A 15,881-nucleotide genomic window follows, 5' to 3' on the forward strand; every position below is an offset into this window, starting at 1 on the left:
TCTCCTCCTACACTTCCCCTAATGTTAAGCACCTTACAGCAGAGGCACTATGTAAACACAAAATAATAACAGTCGTAATAATTAGGATCTGTTTTACTTTCACTCCTGCCTCTTGGCAAATTAACAATGCACAGTACTTGGCAAAGGCTTTATGACTGAACTTTCTCCAAAAGATAAAGGTTAAGAACATAAGCATGGCGACATAAGGATACTTCCCATCCCCTCTGAATGAATGATCATTTCTGTCTAGAATCTTGTTTCCCTTTCCTCTTGGTTTCAGGAATAAGATAGAAAATATTTCCTACAAGTGCAATCTAAACCTATCATATATGTACTTAGTAGAAAAATAAACATTAAAGAAAAAATGTTTTTTCATAGCTTTCTTTTGTCTGTGGTTATGTTTTCTCCCAATTTTCCTCCCTGCTCCCTATCTTTTTTTCTTGCTGTTGCTATTCCAGTGTACACCCTTCTGTCTTATCTCATCTGTTGCCTATGCATCCCTGATCATTTGTTTTTCTGCTTTATTCTAAATTGTTTCCTAGGTTAAGGGTGGAGAGTGCATACAGAAGGAATGGAGTTTGCCCTGACTAATCCTCCAGCAGAAGTCCCCTTAGTTTGTTTTAAAATGTGTTTTCTTTTAAAAACCTTTGAACAGCACCTGTTTCAAGCTTAAATGGCAAATTGGTATTGAACTGAAATGAAAATCTGCCTGCCAAAGCAATGCGGGATGATGTAGAAATTTCCCCAAGTAACAGCCCACACCTCATATACTTTAGAGGCTGAAAAACAAAGAACTCCTGTTAAGTAATAATTCTAAAAATACATGGAAACTTCTTTTATGGGCATGAGTTTCATTAATTTGCACAGCATCCTGATGCAGTAAGGAATCAGAGCTACATAATCCCCTTGTAAGAAGAGCCAAAGCTCTGCACAGCCTACTTCCTTGACTAACTCAAGACCAAATGGTAGGATCGAGTCTAGAACCAAATTCATCTGAGTTCTTAGCCAGTCTTGTTCTGTCCATTGGGAAGCTTGTCATTTCTCAGTTTACCTGACACAAACTGAGAAGAAGACGCTATCAGCAAGAAGAGAAGAACCTTTTTAGGTAACCTGGGTGAGATTTGGTATTCTCATTTGCTCTGTAATCATGCCCATGTGCCCGCATTGAGCGCACAGGGAGCCCATCTAATAACAGTGAGAGGTAGTGTCTCATTGGTGATTGATAAGGCTACTCTGCTGTATGCAACAGGCCTCCATAACATAAGGGAGCAGGTAAACCACGGAGCTGCAGGATGACACTGCACACCAGGCTTTTACTATATGAGAGAAATGAGGGTGGGGTGGGATTTGACCCTTAATCTATCTCTTTCTGTGTCATAACAGGATTATGATGAGGTCATCAGTCTGATATGTAACACCTGTGTCTGTGCATGCTCTTCTTAATCCAAAGAGAAGAGTTAGATACCTAAGGTATGGTGTTATATAGCTAATCCTTTGTCTCCAAATGGCAATTAAATGTGTGATTATTAGATAAAGATCTTAAACGAAATGATTTCGAGGCTCACTGAATTATTTAGAGCAACATAGGAGAAAACAGTATGATGGACTAGAAAAGAACTGAGATGGATATTACTTCTTCTAGAAAGTCCCTGTAGAATCCCCAAGACCATAGGTGGCCCCCTGTGTGCACCTATAGCACAGTCACTGCAGCATCCCAGCCCTGGAGGAGTACCTGGCACGCCCCTGTGCTCAAGAAATAAAGCTGAGTGAATCAAGTGGAGCCAGGGTAAGCAGAATTTAGTTCTGATATTCTGCTTATTTCACATTGGTGTCTAGGATCCACAATTTCAGTGTTATCAAAAATAATAAATCCCACTTATTTCAAAAAGATGTAGTATGGGTAAATGAAGATCATGTTTGGGGTTAAAGAAAGATGGGTTGAGTTCTTAGGAAGGAAGGTACTGTACAAATTTGAAATCTTACTTAAAGGGGCCTATTTTGGCAAGGACTGCAATTCAGGAGGCACTGAGCTACTTCCGCTTTTCAGCTTCTGGATAAATTTTAAGAAGTTTTAGGCATGAATTACAGAGAACAATGAGAATCTGTACCATAACGGCATGTGTTCCTAATTCATAATGTGTGCAGTGACTCATTGTGATTATACTAACTCATTGTGATTTCTATTGCCAAAAAGGCATTTCATTGTTTCCTGAAATAGTTACTTTTTCACTTTCTTTTCTGAACCCAGGTAGTAATAATATTTAATTATCACTTCAGATTTGATTTATTCCCAATATGCTTATCATAAAAGCATGAAAAATATTTATAGTAGCATTTCTACTAATATGCTAAAAAATCAACATAAGAATAAAAGTCTCCATTGAACTAATCTGGCATCTTAAAATAGTCTTAATTATAAGGACTTAATATTTTAATTATTGGTTTGATTCTAATGTCAAGGTACATCTTCTATTTCAAAGTCATATTTATACATAAGCAATCCAAATTGCATGCTATCAGGGCTTTATTAAAGTAGATAAGAGGCACTACAGAACTATGTGAGTATTTATTAATCTTGTGAATTAATTATAAATAATTAACCACAAATCCCAAGAGATTAATTTCACTGAGTGCTTTCTCATTTTAGTTCTTTGTTCAAACCAAGGACTAGTAACCGAAATAAGAGCAGTTTTCAAAAGCAATTTAGTATATTGGATGAGGTTTTAATCAGAATTCTTGCTAAACTCCAGCTATTATGAAAGACAGACACTTTGTACAATAGAATGAACAGGGCTTGGTGAATAATTATTAAGAGTTCCAGTTTAATTATAGTATCAGAAGAAATTGGTGTTGTTCAGAGTTCATTACAAATAACTGTACTTTATCACCCACCATCACAACATGAAATCTATATGCTCCTCTTTGGCTTTTCCTTTCAATATAATTTTCTTGAAAGCTTCAAGAATGATTTTGAATCAGGCAAGCTGACATCTATCCAACCTATAAGTCACTAATAATATTTTTCAAATCTACATATTAATATTTTCACTGTTGTAAATTAATGATTATAAAACAAATTACAGAATTTTGCATTTGATCATCAATACTAAAGCATTAATATTTAGTTTTAGGTGATTTGGGGGTATAAATACAAATAAAAGTACACTTTGTAATAGAAAAATGTGTCATTGAATTATTTTTGCACTTCTGAAAGAACTGAAAACATTTCCCAAGGACAATGAGCTAATTCTTCCCTCAAAAAGAAACACTCTGAAAGAATACTGGGTTTGGAAATGGCTAAGATCTATAGGAAGCCAGAGAGAAAACAAATTTCAGAAGTGAAATCCCAAATCACTAAAATATTCTCACATGTCCTCTCTGACCATTTCAACATAGTACATGAATAGTCAGCAGAAGCAATTCACCCTGTGACTGTGATCAGATTCTACTAGTAGGGACAAGCTCAAAGTCCCTTTACAGCAGCACTCTACTCTTTCTCTGTCCTCCATGCAAACCCCAAACACAGAACTTGCTAAAAATGATTTGCTTCTGTGATAGTCTAGTAAGAAGCATCTAGGAAGCAATTAATAATGCTGAGCAAACAATCAGTATCCACGCACTAAGTCAGGTGTTGAAGAACAGATGCAAACTAGGTTAATTTTCCCCACAGCAAATCAGCCAAGGATATCTTGCTTTGGAAAGCAGCGCACATACACATTACAATCACCCCCCTTTTTTCCTCTCCCACTCACAACCTTACTTAAAATCATTACCTTGCAGCAATGGTTTTAAAATTATCAGGCATGAAAAGAGTGAGAATTGTTATGTAACACATCTGACCTGTCCTAATCAGAGATTAAAATAAGGAGACATGTCTAATCATCGACATAATAAGATCCATTCGCCCGAGTTAGGCAATTATCCTTTATTTCACACTCCACAAAGACAAGCACTCCTGTGAGACCCCAGCTGTCTCTGCAGCTCTCAGCTACAGTGGTGCACAGTGGTTCAGTACTAACACCAAGTCCCCTGAACAGAATCGACTTGAGATCAACATTACTCACATACTGTTGAAGAGCTCGCGGTATGTTTCATCACCTTTGCCTTCTGACATCAGGCTATCCAGTTTGTCAATTAGCTTGGCTTCCACCTGAAACATACCCAAATATTAGTCTCTCTTCCCTCCCCTTCACAAGTAGGATTTCTAGGCAAACTAAAATATATTTATTTATTCCAGGGAAACAGCCACAGTAAATTTTGTAAAAGTGACATTATCAGCTGTGGTTAATAACAGACATCCCTCTGGAATTCTAGGGGGCTAATTTAGATGGAGTTACAAGACTTCAAACTCCCGGCTGGGTAGCGTTTACTGCTGCCAAAGACATATATCTATTTGTTGATTCAAACACAAATGCTTCCAGCACAGTTTAAATGTCTGAATTCTTTTTTAGGAGCTATAAAAACTGGCAAGTCCTATTTCTTTTCCTTTTTTTTTATATAACTATATATAAGAACATCAGGAAACGAACATATCCACATACATTAATTTAAATCTTTGATGTGTTTTATATCTAGTTCCTCTCTCAAAACAGTTTGAGGTTGCACTAAATCTTTGCTGAAGTTGAGAACTTGTCCTATCCATGTACAGATGGTAGAGCCGTAGCAATATTCTAAGTCAGCAATAAGCAGCAGGAAAGAGAAAGGACATATTTCTTGAAAACTGTAGTCAAAACATTTATATTTTTTCAAGGGCGTAAGTCCTTTGGAACTTGCATATCAGGAAAGAAAAAATATCTATTCCTCAATATTTCATGTGAGACAGGAGAAGATACAGAAAATAAAAACCCTCTCCATGGACAGAGAGAGTTAAAACAATTGGGGATTGAGAAGAATATTTGACTCTGTCAAAGGACTAAGCCCAATTATTCTTTAAACTAAATCTCAAGAGATTACGACAAAGGGGAAGGAAAGTGGTTTCCCCCAAGTACAATTTTTTAATAGCCTTTTGTTCACCTGTTAGCTGTCTTGAAAATAAATGTATATACTGATACAGGTGAAACACCCATGTTTTTGGCAATAGGAAGGTACTATGTATGCCATCAGATTGGTCGTATAGTTGACAACTATTTCTAAGACTTGAGGAAGACTTCATTTGGAGAAGCATGGAGGAAGGCCAAGTCCTGCGTGCACACAGGTTAGTGCCATGACTGTGTGAACAGATAGCAGGCCTACTTCTCCAACTTGAGGGTCTTGGCATGGAAAAATCAGCTGATTTCTTATGAGATCTGGTTTTGTAATAAGAACGTCTGTCTTCCACAAACTGGAGCACAGCTATTAGAACCTATGTCAACAAGAAATGATAGACTCATCCCCTCGGAATTTCCTTGGCAAGAATTTCCACTGCTTTCTCCTTTAAATTAATTCTCAATGCCTCAAGCAAAAAGCAATAAAACATACTGCGAATTAAATGCTCAAAGCTAAGCCATTTACCAAATACAATGTGCAAACCACTGAAAGCTCAATGATTTTAAGAATCATTAACCCTCTGATTCCTCTGTGCTGTGTCCAACTGGGAGCAAATAAAGTCTCTGCAAGATCTTAAATATAGGCCTGGGATCACAGAATTTTTCAGCTGAAAGGGAATTAAATGTTTTTCCAGGGCTTCCCTGGAGGCTCAGGAGAACATAGGACCAGAGAGCAGTGCACAAGGCCATGTGGCTTTGGAGTGAACAGGCCAGGCTGGGATCTAGGTCTGCTGTCCAAGTGTTCATTCCCATCTCAGAGCTGAACCTGGAAATCCAGAGATGCTCAAGGAGAAATGAAACTCTTCAACTGTTCTGAGGAGTACTTTTGCCTACCTGTTTAAAGTTGCCACTCCGCCTCTGTTCCCAGTCCATCATATCATGAAAAATAGGAATCATGACATTCCGAAGGTCTGGCTGGGGTATTAAGGTCACTTCTAGGAAGGGGCCAATCAGGGCAGGGATGAAATGAAGCTTATGTTCACCTGAATTGAATAAAATACTTTAGTTCAGTATATTTAACCTTAATAAGATTTCATAAAATTAATATTATACAATTTAATATTATACAATAGTAAACAAAACTATTGCCACGGTACTTTTTTTTTTTTTTTGTCTTTTTTTTTTTTTTTTTTTCGTGTCCGGCAACGGATCGCAACCCTCAGTGTTGCCTCCGTACCGGACCAGGGACCGGCAACGGGATTGCAAACCTCGGTGTTGCTCCCACGCCTCGCTCAGCCAGTGAGCGGGAGCCGGTCTGTATGTGGGATCCGAACCCTCGGGCGGCAGCGCTGCCGCGCCTCCTAAGCGGCGCACTATCCAGTGCGCCACTGGGCCGGCCCCTGCCACGGTACTTTTAATTATAGTTGTTTCCCCAAGCAAGAAAATAAAAGAAATAACACATAAGCTACAAGGAAAAATTTAAATAAATCATCAGGAATTGGTTATGTATATTATTGTATCTTAGTACATTAACATTTTTATGTGGTCATTAAAAATGAGGCTGAAGAAGGATAACAGGACAAAGCTTTCAATATAATTCAGTGAAAAAGCAAGGTACAACACAGTATATACAGAAACATTGTTCATTTAAAAAAATATATACAGTAGTCTAGAAGATTATATCACGTAATGTTAGCCACAGTGTTATCTCTGGGTGGTGAGATTATGGAAAATTTTTACATAAGATTTTTCTTGCATTTTTGCTTTTTTACATAATAAACACACAGCCTAAATAAAAATCTAAATGGTGCCCCCCCCCAAAGGAATATAATCACTTTCTGAAAAGACTAAAATAACAACAGTGAACTCAAAATGGTATACAAGGGTACTTCAAAAAGTTCATGGAAAAATAGAATGAAAAGATAATACAAATACTTCCACGAACTTTTGAAGACCCCTCGTATTATCAAGTGCTATAAGATGGTATTGATAATTCAGAGGAAAGGAAGGTGGGGGGTGGGATGGACATAGATTATTTCATGTAGCAGCTGGGTGTTAGATCCATTACTCTAACATTCTTATGTTAAATCTCATATAGGAGTCTTTATTTTCAAAAAAAGAATACTGCATGCTATGGAAAATGCACTCTTTCCCCAGAGCTAACCTTCAGCATCACAGCTGAAAGCATATGATACCGAGAGCATCCGTTCAGAGCCTACAGAACAGGCTAGGAGGGTGAGCAGAAGACAGCTGGCTTCGTGATAGAAGGTAGTTTCCTTCTAACTTTGATCTTCCATAGTGAGGGTTGGATACAAACAAAGTCATACTGTCCCCAGTTACTCACCGATTTCAGAGTTAAATGCCTGCACATGAATGATAGTTTTCTCTATTTTGCTTATTGTACTAGGAGGCATTAAAGTGGCTCCAGCGCTCAGACATATACGTGCAAGTGAAACTATATATATGCAGGGTGAAAATGTATAGTTTAAGTTTATATTGACTTGAGAAGGGTTTTTAAAGGAAAGAGAATATAAAAGAATTTGGAGAGAGGGGAGAATGACAGATGAGATCAGAGATGGAAAAACCCACATGGGTGTTTGTGTTTGCTGTTTTTTGTGACTGGAAGTGCCCTGGGATTCATCAACTGCCTTCACAATGTGGCCCCATCCCTAAGTCACTGCCTGAAGCTCAGTGCGATGGGATATCAGCAGGAGCACGACCAAGTCACGGACAAGCTTTCCTTTCATTTATTTATTTTTATTTAACTTCTCAATCCACATTGTAGTTGATTTTCGTGTCCCTTTACCCATTCCTCTTCCAGCCCCCTCCCTCCCACGACATCATATCTGTTCACCTGTCTTAACAAGTCAAGGAATTCAAGAATAAGCTTTTCAAATCTTGGCATAGAAAGTAACACTGGCAATAGTTTAGTCCTTGAGTAAAGTGGGTACAAAATGACTTCGGGACAATCAGTGAAACTGCTTAAACATTTCAAAGCCAAATTCATGTGTTTTTTTTCCCTTCAGGCTAAAAAGTACAGCATAAGGAAACAGTTTCTGATTAATTCTACCCCATGGTATTCATTCTTTATTATATTCTCAGACTGTATTTCTATTATGACAAAACTCTCTGTATGTCAATGACATGGAAGAAATGCTAGTGCGTGTAGCTGAATACTCAGAAAATAGGAGGGGCCACGTTCTAGTGTTGCATGTTACTGACATGACAGAAGGGTTTTTGGAAAGACTTCTCTACAGTCTGTGACCCAGAGAGGCCATGGTATCCTCTATGTTTTTACATGTCAACTTTCCTTGACAAGTCATTACAGTAGTCAAAGCAATGATATGAATTTTTCATTATTTAAATTACTATACGTGCAAGGAGAGAGAAAGCAGTGGTGGGCACTTCTTTCCTGTACATGTTTTGATAAGGGACAAATTATTCACTTAGTGAGTTAGTAAACTGTGGGGAATGTCAAGATCATAAAAATATACTTATGTGTGTGTTTTCTGTATTTCCATTTCACTAAATCATCCAATCTATTTAGTCATTCAGTGACTCAAGAAACAGGAATGCCGATTGTATTTTGAATATTCTATTAGGAGATATACTTGCAAATTGGTAAATCACAGCAAATACCCAGGATACTGCAGAGATGTAAATCTAGTATCAAGGAACAACAAAGATGGTACCACGCATTCCATCTGGGGAAGTGAAGAAAGCTGGAGGTGCCATTTCTCCTGGATGTGGGGGACAAGAAGAAGCTGGCCTAACACATGGGTAGAGGGTATTCCTGGAGAGGCAACAGTATGTGCGAGCCTGCCATGCCCGAAGGTCAGCATGGCCGGGGTCAGGGCTGGGCGAGGACGTGCTGGCAATGAGGTGGCTTGGCTTGTACACCGAGCTGGGTGGGAGTAGGGGTGGGCAGGTTACCTGTTGGGGATGGAGGTTATTCCTGCTTTATTTTGTAGAAATATAACCTTGGGAGTAGTGTGGAAGACGGGCTGTACTGGGGAGACTGATGCTGAAGGGCCAGTTAGATTATCCAAGTAAGTATGATAAAGACTGGTCCAAAAGCAGCAGCCATGGTGACGGACAGAAGAGGCCAGATCTGAGGGATATTCCTGGCCTGAACGTAGAGCGTGAGTGAGAGTAAACACTGTGATTAAAACGAGACCAAGTTTAGAGGAGAAGGAGCCAATTTAAGATGAGGGGAGGATAATGACTTCAGTGTGGGGCATGTGTGAGGTACTTCTGATATTGGAGACTCCAGCAGACAACAAAAGCCTGGTCTGGGGCTCAGGACAGAGGTCTGGGCTGCAGACGGACTGTTTCAGAAGCATCAGTGATACATGGGATTTGATGTCATCATAGTGAATGAAATCACTTTGGGAACAAGTAGCAAAACGTAAGAGGCACACAAGAAGCAGCAAACCTGAGCATGCCAATTCCAGGACAACAGGTAAAGCAACCTGCAGAGATGGGTGGGGGTGGGAAGCAAAAGTGGGAAAATGGTATGTGGAAGGATGGAGAAGAGAGGCTTTCAGAAGTAGGGAGCGACAAGAGTATCAAATGTGGTGACTCATTAATAACAACAGCTGACACTTGTAAGCGCTTACTCTGTGGCAGGTGTTGCTCTGGCTGCTTTACATACACAATTTCATTTATTCCCCACGACAGCTCCAAGCAGTAGGAACTATCAACCTCACACTTATGGAGAAGGTGACTAAAATCCTGGGAGGTTAAGCAACTGGCCCAGAGTCACTCTGCTAGTAATTAGGGTGGCCAGCATTTGAAGATAAGCAGGCTGGCTCTAGAACAGATTCTTACCACGATTCTATGGATAGAACTCAACATGGGCCTTTAGACTTGGCAGAAGAGGAAAAGGAGGGGAAACCTGATTACAGAGTCCAAGAGTAAAAAGAAAGGGAAAAGGTGAGCTGGCAAGGACTGCCAATTTCTCCTCTAAAAGGCGTCTGAGGGCAAAGGCAAGAAAGCAGATAAGTCAGGAACTTGAAGGGGTGGGAAGGAAGAGGGACTTTCTCCTTCTGATGGGAGAGTGTGGTCACACACGTCATCTGGCTGGCGTCCTGTCCTGTGGGGGAACCATTCGTCCAGTGTTCCATGTGGGTGGGAGTGGGTATGGGGAGCCCTCATTCTACTGCCCCAGCCTGAGAGGTGGACAGAGCCTGGGCCGTGCCAGGAAAAAGCTTCATCCCCGGCCTCAGGCACTGGTGCGTGACAGGCACATCACTCAGCGGGGACAACCTGTATCCCCGAGGGACTTGTCTGAAAGGGCCCTCAGGAAAGAGAGGCTTGAAGCAGACAGAAGCCATTTCCCCCTGCAGGGAGAGAGCAGGCCGAGAAGAAAGTCAGGACCTGGAGCGGAGGAGAGCTGGGAGACGCGAGCCCCGAGGTTTGCGCCCATGAAAGCAGCCATGCCCGAAGCCAGAGCCGCCTGCAGGCTCCCCAGCCGCACGAGACAGGATCTGTCTCTAACACGAGTTTAATTTGGATGTTCTCGGCTTTGACTTTGTCCACTGTGACCAGCAGTGCTCTGACACACCAGTTAGAATGTAAGCACCAGTTCTCTCTGTCAAAGACCCTCTGAGCAGCATCTTGCCCACCCCCTGAAGACCAATAAGCAAGACATGGAGGCTCTGTGTGAAGTCCATGGGTTTGAATTCCCTCCAGATTTCTATCCACCTGGAAGAGGTGCCCTTGGCAAAGGCCACTGGTCTCAATTACTTATACATCGATGGTACCTAGAGGGCTTTTGTACCAACTTCTCAACCACAGTCTTTGATGTTGTCCCAGGGCTGTCTAAGACACCTGCCTCAACTAAGGACTAGATGTCCTTGCCCTTGCCCTGCATGTCATCAAGGATCAAGGCAACGTGCCTGCCCCTCCTTCAGCTGGTACAGACACAGCGCCCTGGAGCATCCATGAAGTGCCTCGGTCTTGGGACTGGGCACTCCCCAGAGACCTCACTCCATCTGGGAGCTGCCCTCCGTCACAGCTGGGAGCCGTGCTGGTTTTACCTTGGGTTTAGCTTCAGTGTGAGTTAAAGTGTGTAGACAAAGCGCTGTAGACAGGAATATAGCCCTGGACACAACCTGCAGGCCCCTATCCATCTGAAAGTCCCTCAACCTTATGTCACCGAAGTCTCACAGTCCTTTCCTCCCCTTTGAGGTTTCATCAAAGGTAACTTAACTATTTCTCACCATCTCTGCATTACTTATCCATACCCATGTGTGAGGAAGAAACAGCTTGAAATTCCTTTTGCATTCCCACCTTTACTTTTGAGCCAGCTAATCCTTTGTTTTTCCCCAAAGACTACTCAGTCCTTTGAGTAGAACAAAAATACCTCAAAAGAAATTTCTTTATCTAACTTTGTACATTTTCCTTCAGAAGAATGAATACTTTCAAGAATGACAAATTCACTGAAATATTAATTCCTAGTTCTCCCTATATTTCCGCCATTCTTTTAACATATCCAGTTCAAACAGGTAACTAGCAGTTAGCATTTGGAGATGGCACAGGGGCTCAAAGTCTAGCCACAGATGCTGTGCCCCTGCAGAGCCATTGGACTGACGGGACCAGGTATGCCAGGACAAAGACCATCTTGGCATTTGACTAGGAGTGTTACTAGTCTGCTGCATTGACACTGTGTAAGCCACCAAACCTTTGCACAGCTTCTGGGTATGTGTGTGTGGAAAGCGGAATGGAAGAGAGAGGGAATAAGAAGTAAAACTGAATGGCCTGCCAGCCAGGGTAGCTTTCCCATGCCTGAGTTGGTAGAATGAGATTCAGAGGCACTACATTACTGTCTTAGTCTTTAATCTCTCCTGGGCTTGGCATCTTTAATGAAGACCATCATCAGCATGCACTTACTATATTTACCACTGTTTGCTAGAGCATTTCTAAATCTCTTTCTAAAAAATTTCTTCCACGTATAGATATTTTTATAACCCGATTTTCTTCTTAAAATTTTTTTTTTACTGTGAAAGATTTTAAATGTCCACAAAATTAGAGAATAATAAAACAAATCCCTGCACACTCATCATCTAGCTTCAATAATTATCAGGAATTTTGCTGGCCCCGTTTCACCTAGTTACCCAACTACTTATTTCTAGAGTATTTTAAAGCAAATCTGAGATATCATATCATTCTACTGGTACACACACCAGTAAGCACTTTTTTTTTTTTTTATTCCTTTTTGTCTTTTTTACTGACTGGTAACGGGATCGCAACCCTCGGTGTTGCACCCATACCGGGGACCGGCAGTGGGATCACAACCCTCAGTGTTGCGCCTGCACCGCGCTCAGCCAGTGAGCGGAAACCGGTCTCCACATGGGATCCGAACCCTCGGTGGGAGCGCCGCTGTGCTCCCAAGCGGCGCACTCTCCAGTGCGCCACCGGGCCGGCCCCACCAGTAAGCATTTTTAACAGATATGACAATTTATCAATATAGGATCGGAATGCCTCTATTACACCTAACAAACACAAACAATTAATTCCATAAATTAATTTAAAATCCAGCCTATATTAAATTTTTTCCTGATGGTCTTCAAACATGTCACTTATAATTGGTTTCTTTCTATCACCATCCAAACAAGGTCCGTACACTACATTTCGTAGCCTGATTTTTCTATTGACAGTAAGGTCATAGAAAAGCCACACCTACATTTAAATCATTGTGCAGGAATGCATGAGGATAGCTTTTTTTGCTGAAAACACATTTTGGGAACACAGAATCTGCGCAAGCCTGCACAGGCTCTCCAACCACAGAAAATTTCCTACTGAACTAGCAAAGCAAAATTTGGAGCTATCTATGGCAACAGCAAAATAAACTTTATTTAAATGATTTCTTTTTAAACCATATATACTTTCCCCATCTCTAATTGTGAGCCACATGGTCTTGTTTTGAAGTATTTAGGGCACCTGCTACTTGGGCTGGTGGAGTTTTATATTTATGCACACAGAACAGCCTGCAAGGGAAGTATTGATTTTTCTACAGCAGTTACAAGACACTGTGTTTGCAAATGTGGAACGAAGAGCCCACTTTATATTTAGTGAGAATGTTAGTTCCTCTACAAATAGAAAGAAAAAACTTAACCCTGCAGCAAGATGAACGCCAAAGGTGGGATATAGCAGTAAAGACTAACCTCTTTCTTTGCAGAGTATTCTTGCAAGTGTAGGTATAAATGGATTAAATTTTGGGGAAAATATACGACTTCCCCTTTCTCTTGACAAAATATTTTTAGTTCTTCAACTTAGAAAATGAACTAGTTAGAAAATGAATACTGAAGAGTAACATATTTAAGAAAAGGTATTCACTTCTCACTACTTGATCTTTATTCTTCAAAAATAAATTACTTTATTAAAACTACAATGAGATACCATCTCACACCCATTAGGATGGCTACTATCAAAACAAACAAACAAAACAAAACAGAAAGTAACAAGTGTTGGTGAGGGTGTGGAGAAATTGGAACTCTTGTGCATTGTTGGTGGGAATGTAAAATGCTGCAGCAGCTGTGAAAAACATTAGGGAGTTTCCTCAAAAAATTAAAAAATGTTTTTACCATATGATCCAGCAATCCTGCTTCTGGGTACATATTCAAGAGAGTTGAAGGCAGGGTCTCAAAGAAATATTTGCATACCTATGTTCATAAAAGCATGATTCACAATACCCAAAAGGTCAAAGCAACCCAAGTGCCATCAATGGATAAATGAATAAAGAATGTGGTATATCCATACAATGAGATATTATTCAGCCTTTAAAAAGAAGGAAGTTCTGATACTTGTTACAACACAAATGAATCTTGAGGACAATCTGCTAAGTGAAATAAGCCAGACACAAAATGACAAATACTGGATGATTCCACTTATGTGAGGTTCCTAGAGTCATTAAACACAGAAACAGGAAGTAGAATGGTGGTACCAGGGGCTAGGGGAGAGGGGAATGTAGAATTACTATTTAACGGGTATAGAGTTTCAGTTTTGCAAGATGAAAAGAGTTCTGGATATGGATGGTGATGATGTTTGCATTACACTGTGAATATATGTAATAACTGAACTGTACACTGAGAAATGGTATATAACGGTAAATTTTATGTGTATTTTACCACAATTAAAAATACCTTAAAAATACATGATTTTAATTGTATGATAGGGATAATGCTGTGTCCAGTGCTCTACATGCACTAGAGACAGCAGCACAACTCAAAGTTCCAATAAACGGCCCAAAGCCTCTGTCCACAGGAACCACTGCTGTCTCACAAGGGAAGAAGAGAGCCCTGCCTTGTTTTACCTGTGAGTTATAATTTGTACCATTTGGTTTTGTTCCTGTGTTCCCAACCAGACCTCACAGAACTGGGGCTGAAGCATAAAGTAGCAGAGCCCCTGATTTATTCCTGTAAAGATAAAAATGGGCACTTATGGCCCTGTTCACACAACAGCTCCAAGACTGAAGTCAGAGAGAAAGAGAAGTTAGAACTTGCTTCCCCCAATTCTGTGGGCTTCATATATACTAAAGAGTCCAAATACTTCCTTACTTAATCAGAAAAAAGTTTAAACTTTCTGTATGTAAATAATCATTATAAAAATACATTTGATACTACAGATGTTAGGCAATTTTACAATTAAAAAATATTTCAAGCACACATAACCAAATGTCTAATAGTCTGTTGACTTATGGTTAAAAATAACACTGCAAACCTAAGCAGTTCTAGGTCTCATAGGGTTGAAAAGTTGCTCATAGGTAAGTCTAGGGGATATGATGATCAGATTTGAAAATCCTAAGCTTCATGTTCAAAAGCAGAAGAGTCACTAAACTACATGTGCTCTTTTCCCCATGTCCTCAACAGAATGGAAAAAACCCAACTCATTTCCAGCATATGGAAGAATTTCAACACTTCTAACATAAACACTGATGATCAAAATCTGATTTTAAAATATCACCCAGTAAAATTTGTATTTCTAAATTAGACCAACTGGACAGTTTCAAGTGGCAAAATGTCTATTTAGTGACACTGGGCATTTCCTTCCCTCAATTTTTTTTTTCTAAATGTTAGTGCTTTTTGTACCTACTAAAAAGTATTGAGGATCTTGATTTGTGAAATCATAAAAGCTTACTAGCTTTATTAAAACATGGTGACTTCATCTTTACCAATCTTTCTCTTGGTTCCACATAAGCTGAACAAAAAGTTTAAAATGTAAGTCTTTAAAACTAAGCTCTTAACAGGTATGAGCATTTTTTCTTGTGTCTCCCAGAATAATCTTTCATACAGCCAGTGCCTCATGAACTTTGTTAAAGTGAATTTATTAGCCTGTTACATTAAAAAATATAAATTTATAATTACCTGAATGAATCCTCCTTTGGAATTCAAATCCTCAACATAACACATTTATAGGTAAATCAAATAATAACTAATATATTTAGATATTCCTAAGTAACAAGCTGATTTAAAGCTTATTGGGGTGTCAAAATAATACCCTGAATACTTAATTTTTCTATGATTTTGTAAAAACATATGTAGGAAGAGAGGCTTCAATATTTCTGAACATTTTCCAATTTTGGCTGTTGTATGACAGCAACGACCTTTAAAATTCACCTAATATTTTGGAAGTCTCAGGAAAGTCAGGACACAACTCTAGGGAAATAATACAGAAACCAAGGAATGAAGCGAAAATTTATACTCACCCTACACTTGAAATATCATGGTGGGAATTCATAACCTGAGTATAATGAGCCTCTTTGAACAGTCTTAGGACTGTACTAGAGCTAGTCTCTAGGGCTGGGACAACAAAATAATGGGATAGTGTTGTCTAAAGCAATGCTTTTCTTTAGCTAAGTACATCAGAATCACCTGGAGAACTTGCTAAAACTCAGATTGCTGGTTCCTACACCCA

General features: G+C 39.7%; 1 protein-coding gene across 3 annotated transcripts in view; it reads right to left on the minus strand.

Moving 5' to 3' along the window:
- DOCK4 (dedicator of cytokinesis 4) overlaps positions 1-15,881 on the minus strand; it is a 444,210-nt gene that overhangs the window by 57,008 nt on the left and 371,321 nt on the right. For all 3 annotated transcript variants that reach the window (XM_008569607.1, XM_008569604.1, XM_008569598.1), the window contains exons 31-32: positions 5,859-6,007; positions 4,065-4,150 (exon numbers count right to left, since the gene is read on the minus strand). In XM_008569607.1, the coding sequence (XP_008567829.1) occupies positions 4,065-4,150; positions 5,859-6,007 (235 nt within the window). The remainder of the gene's footprint in view (positions 1-4,064; positions 4,151-5,858; positions 6,008-15,881) is intronic.

This window comes from Galeopterus variegatus, unplaced genomic scaffold (genome assembly GCF_000696425.1).
Source record: "Galeopterus variegatus unplaced genomic scaffold, G_variegatus-3.0.2 Scaffold27, whole genome shotgun sequence".
Lineage (NCBI taxonomy): Eukaryota > Metazoa > Chordata > Mammalia > Dermoptera > Cynocephalidae > Galeopterus > Galeopterus variegatus.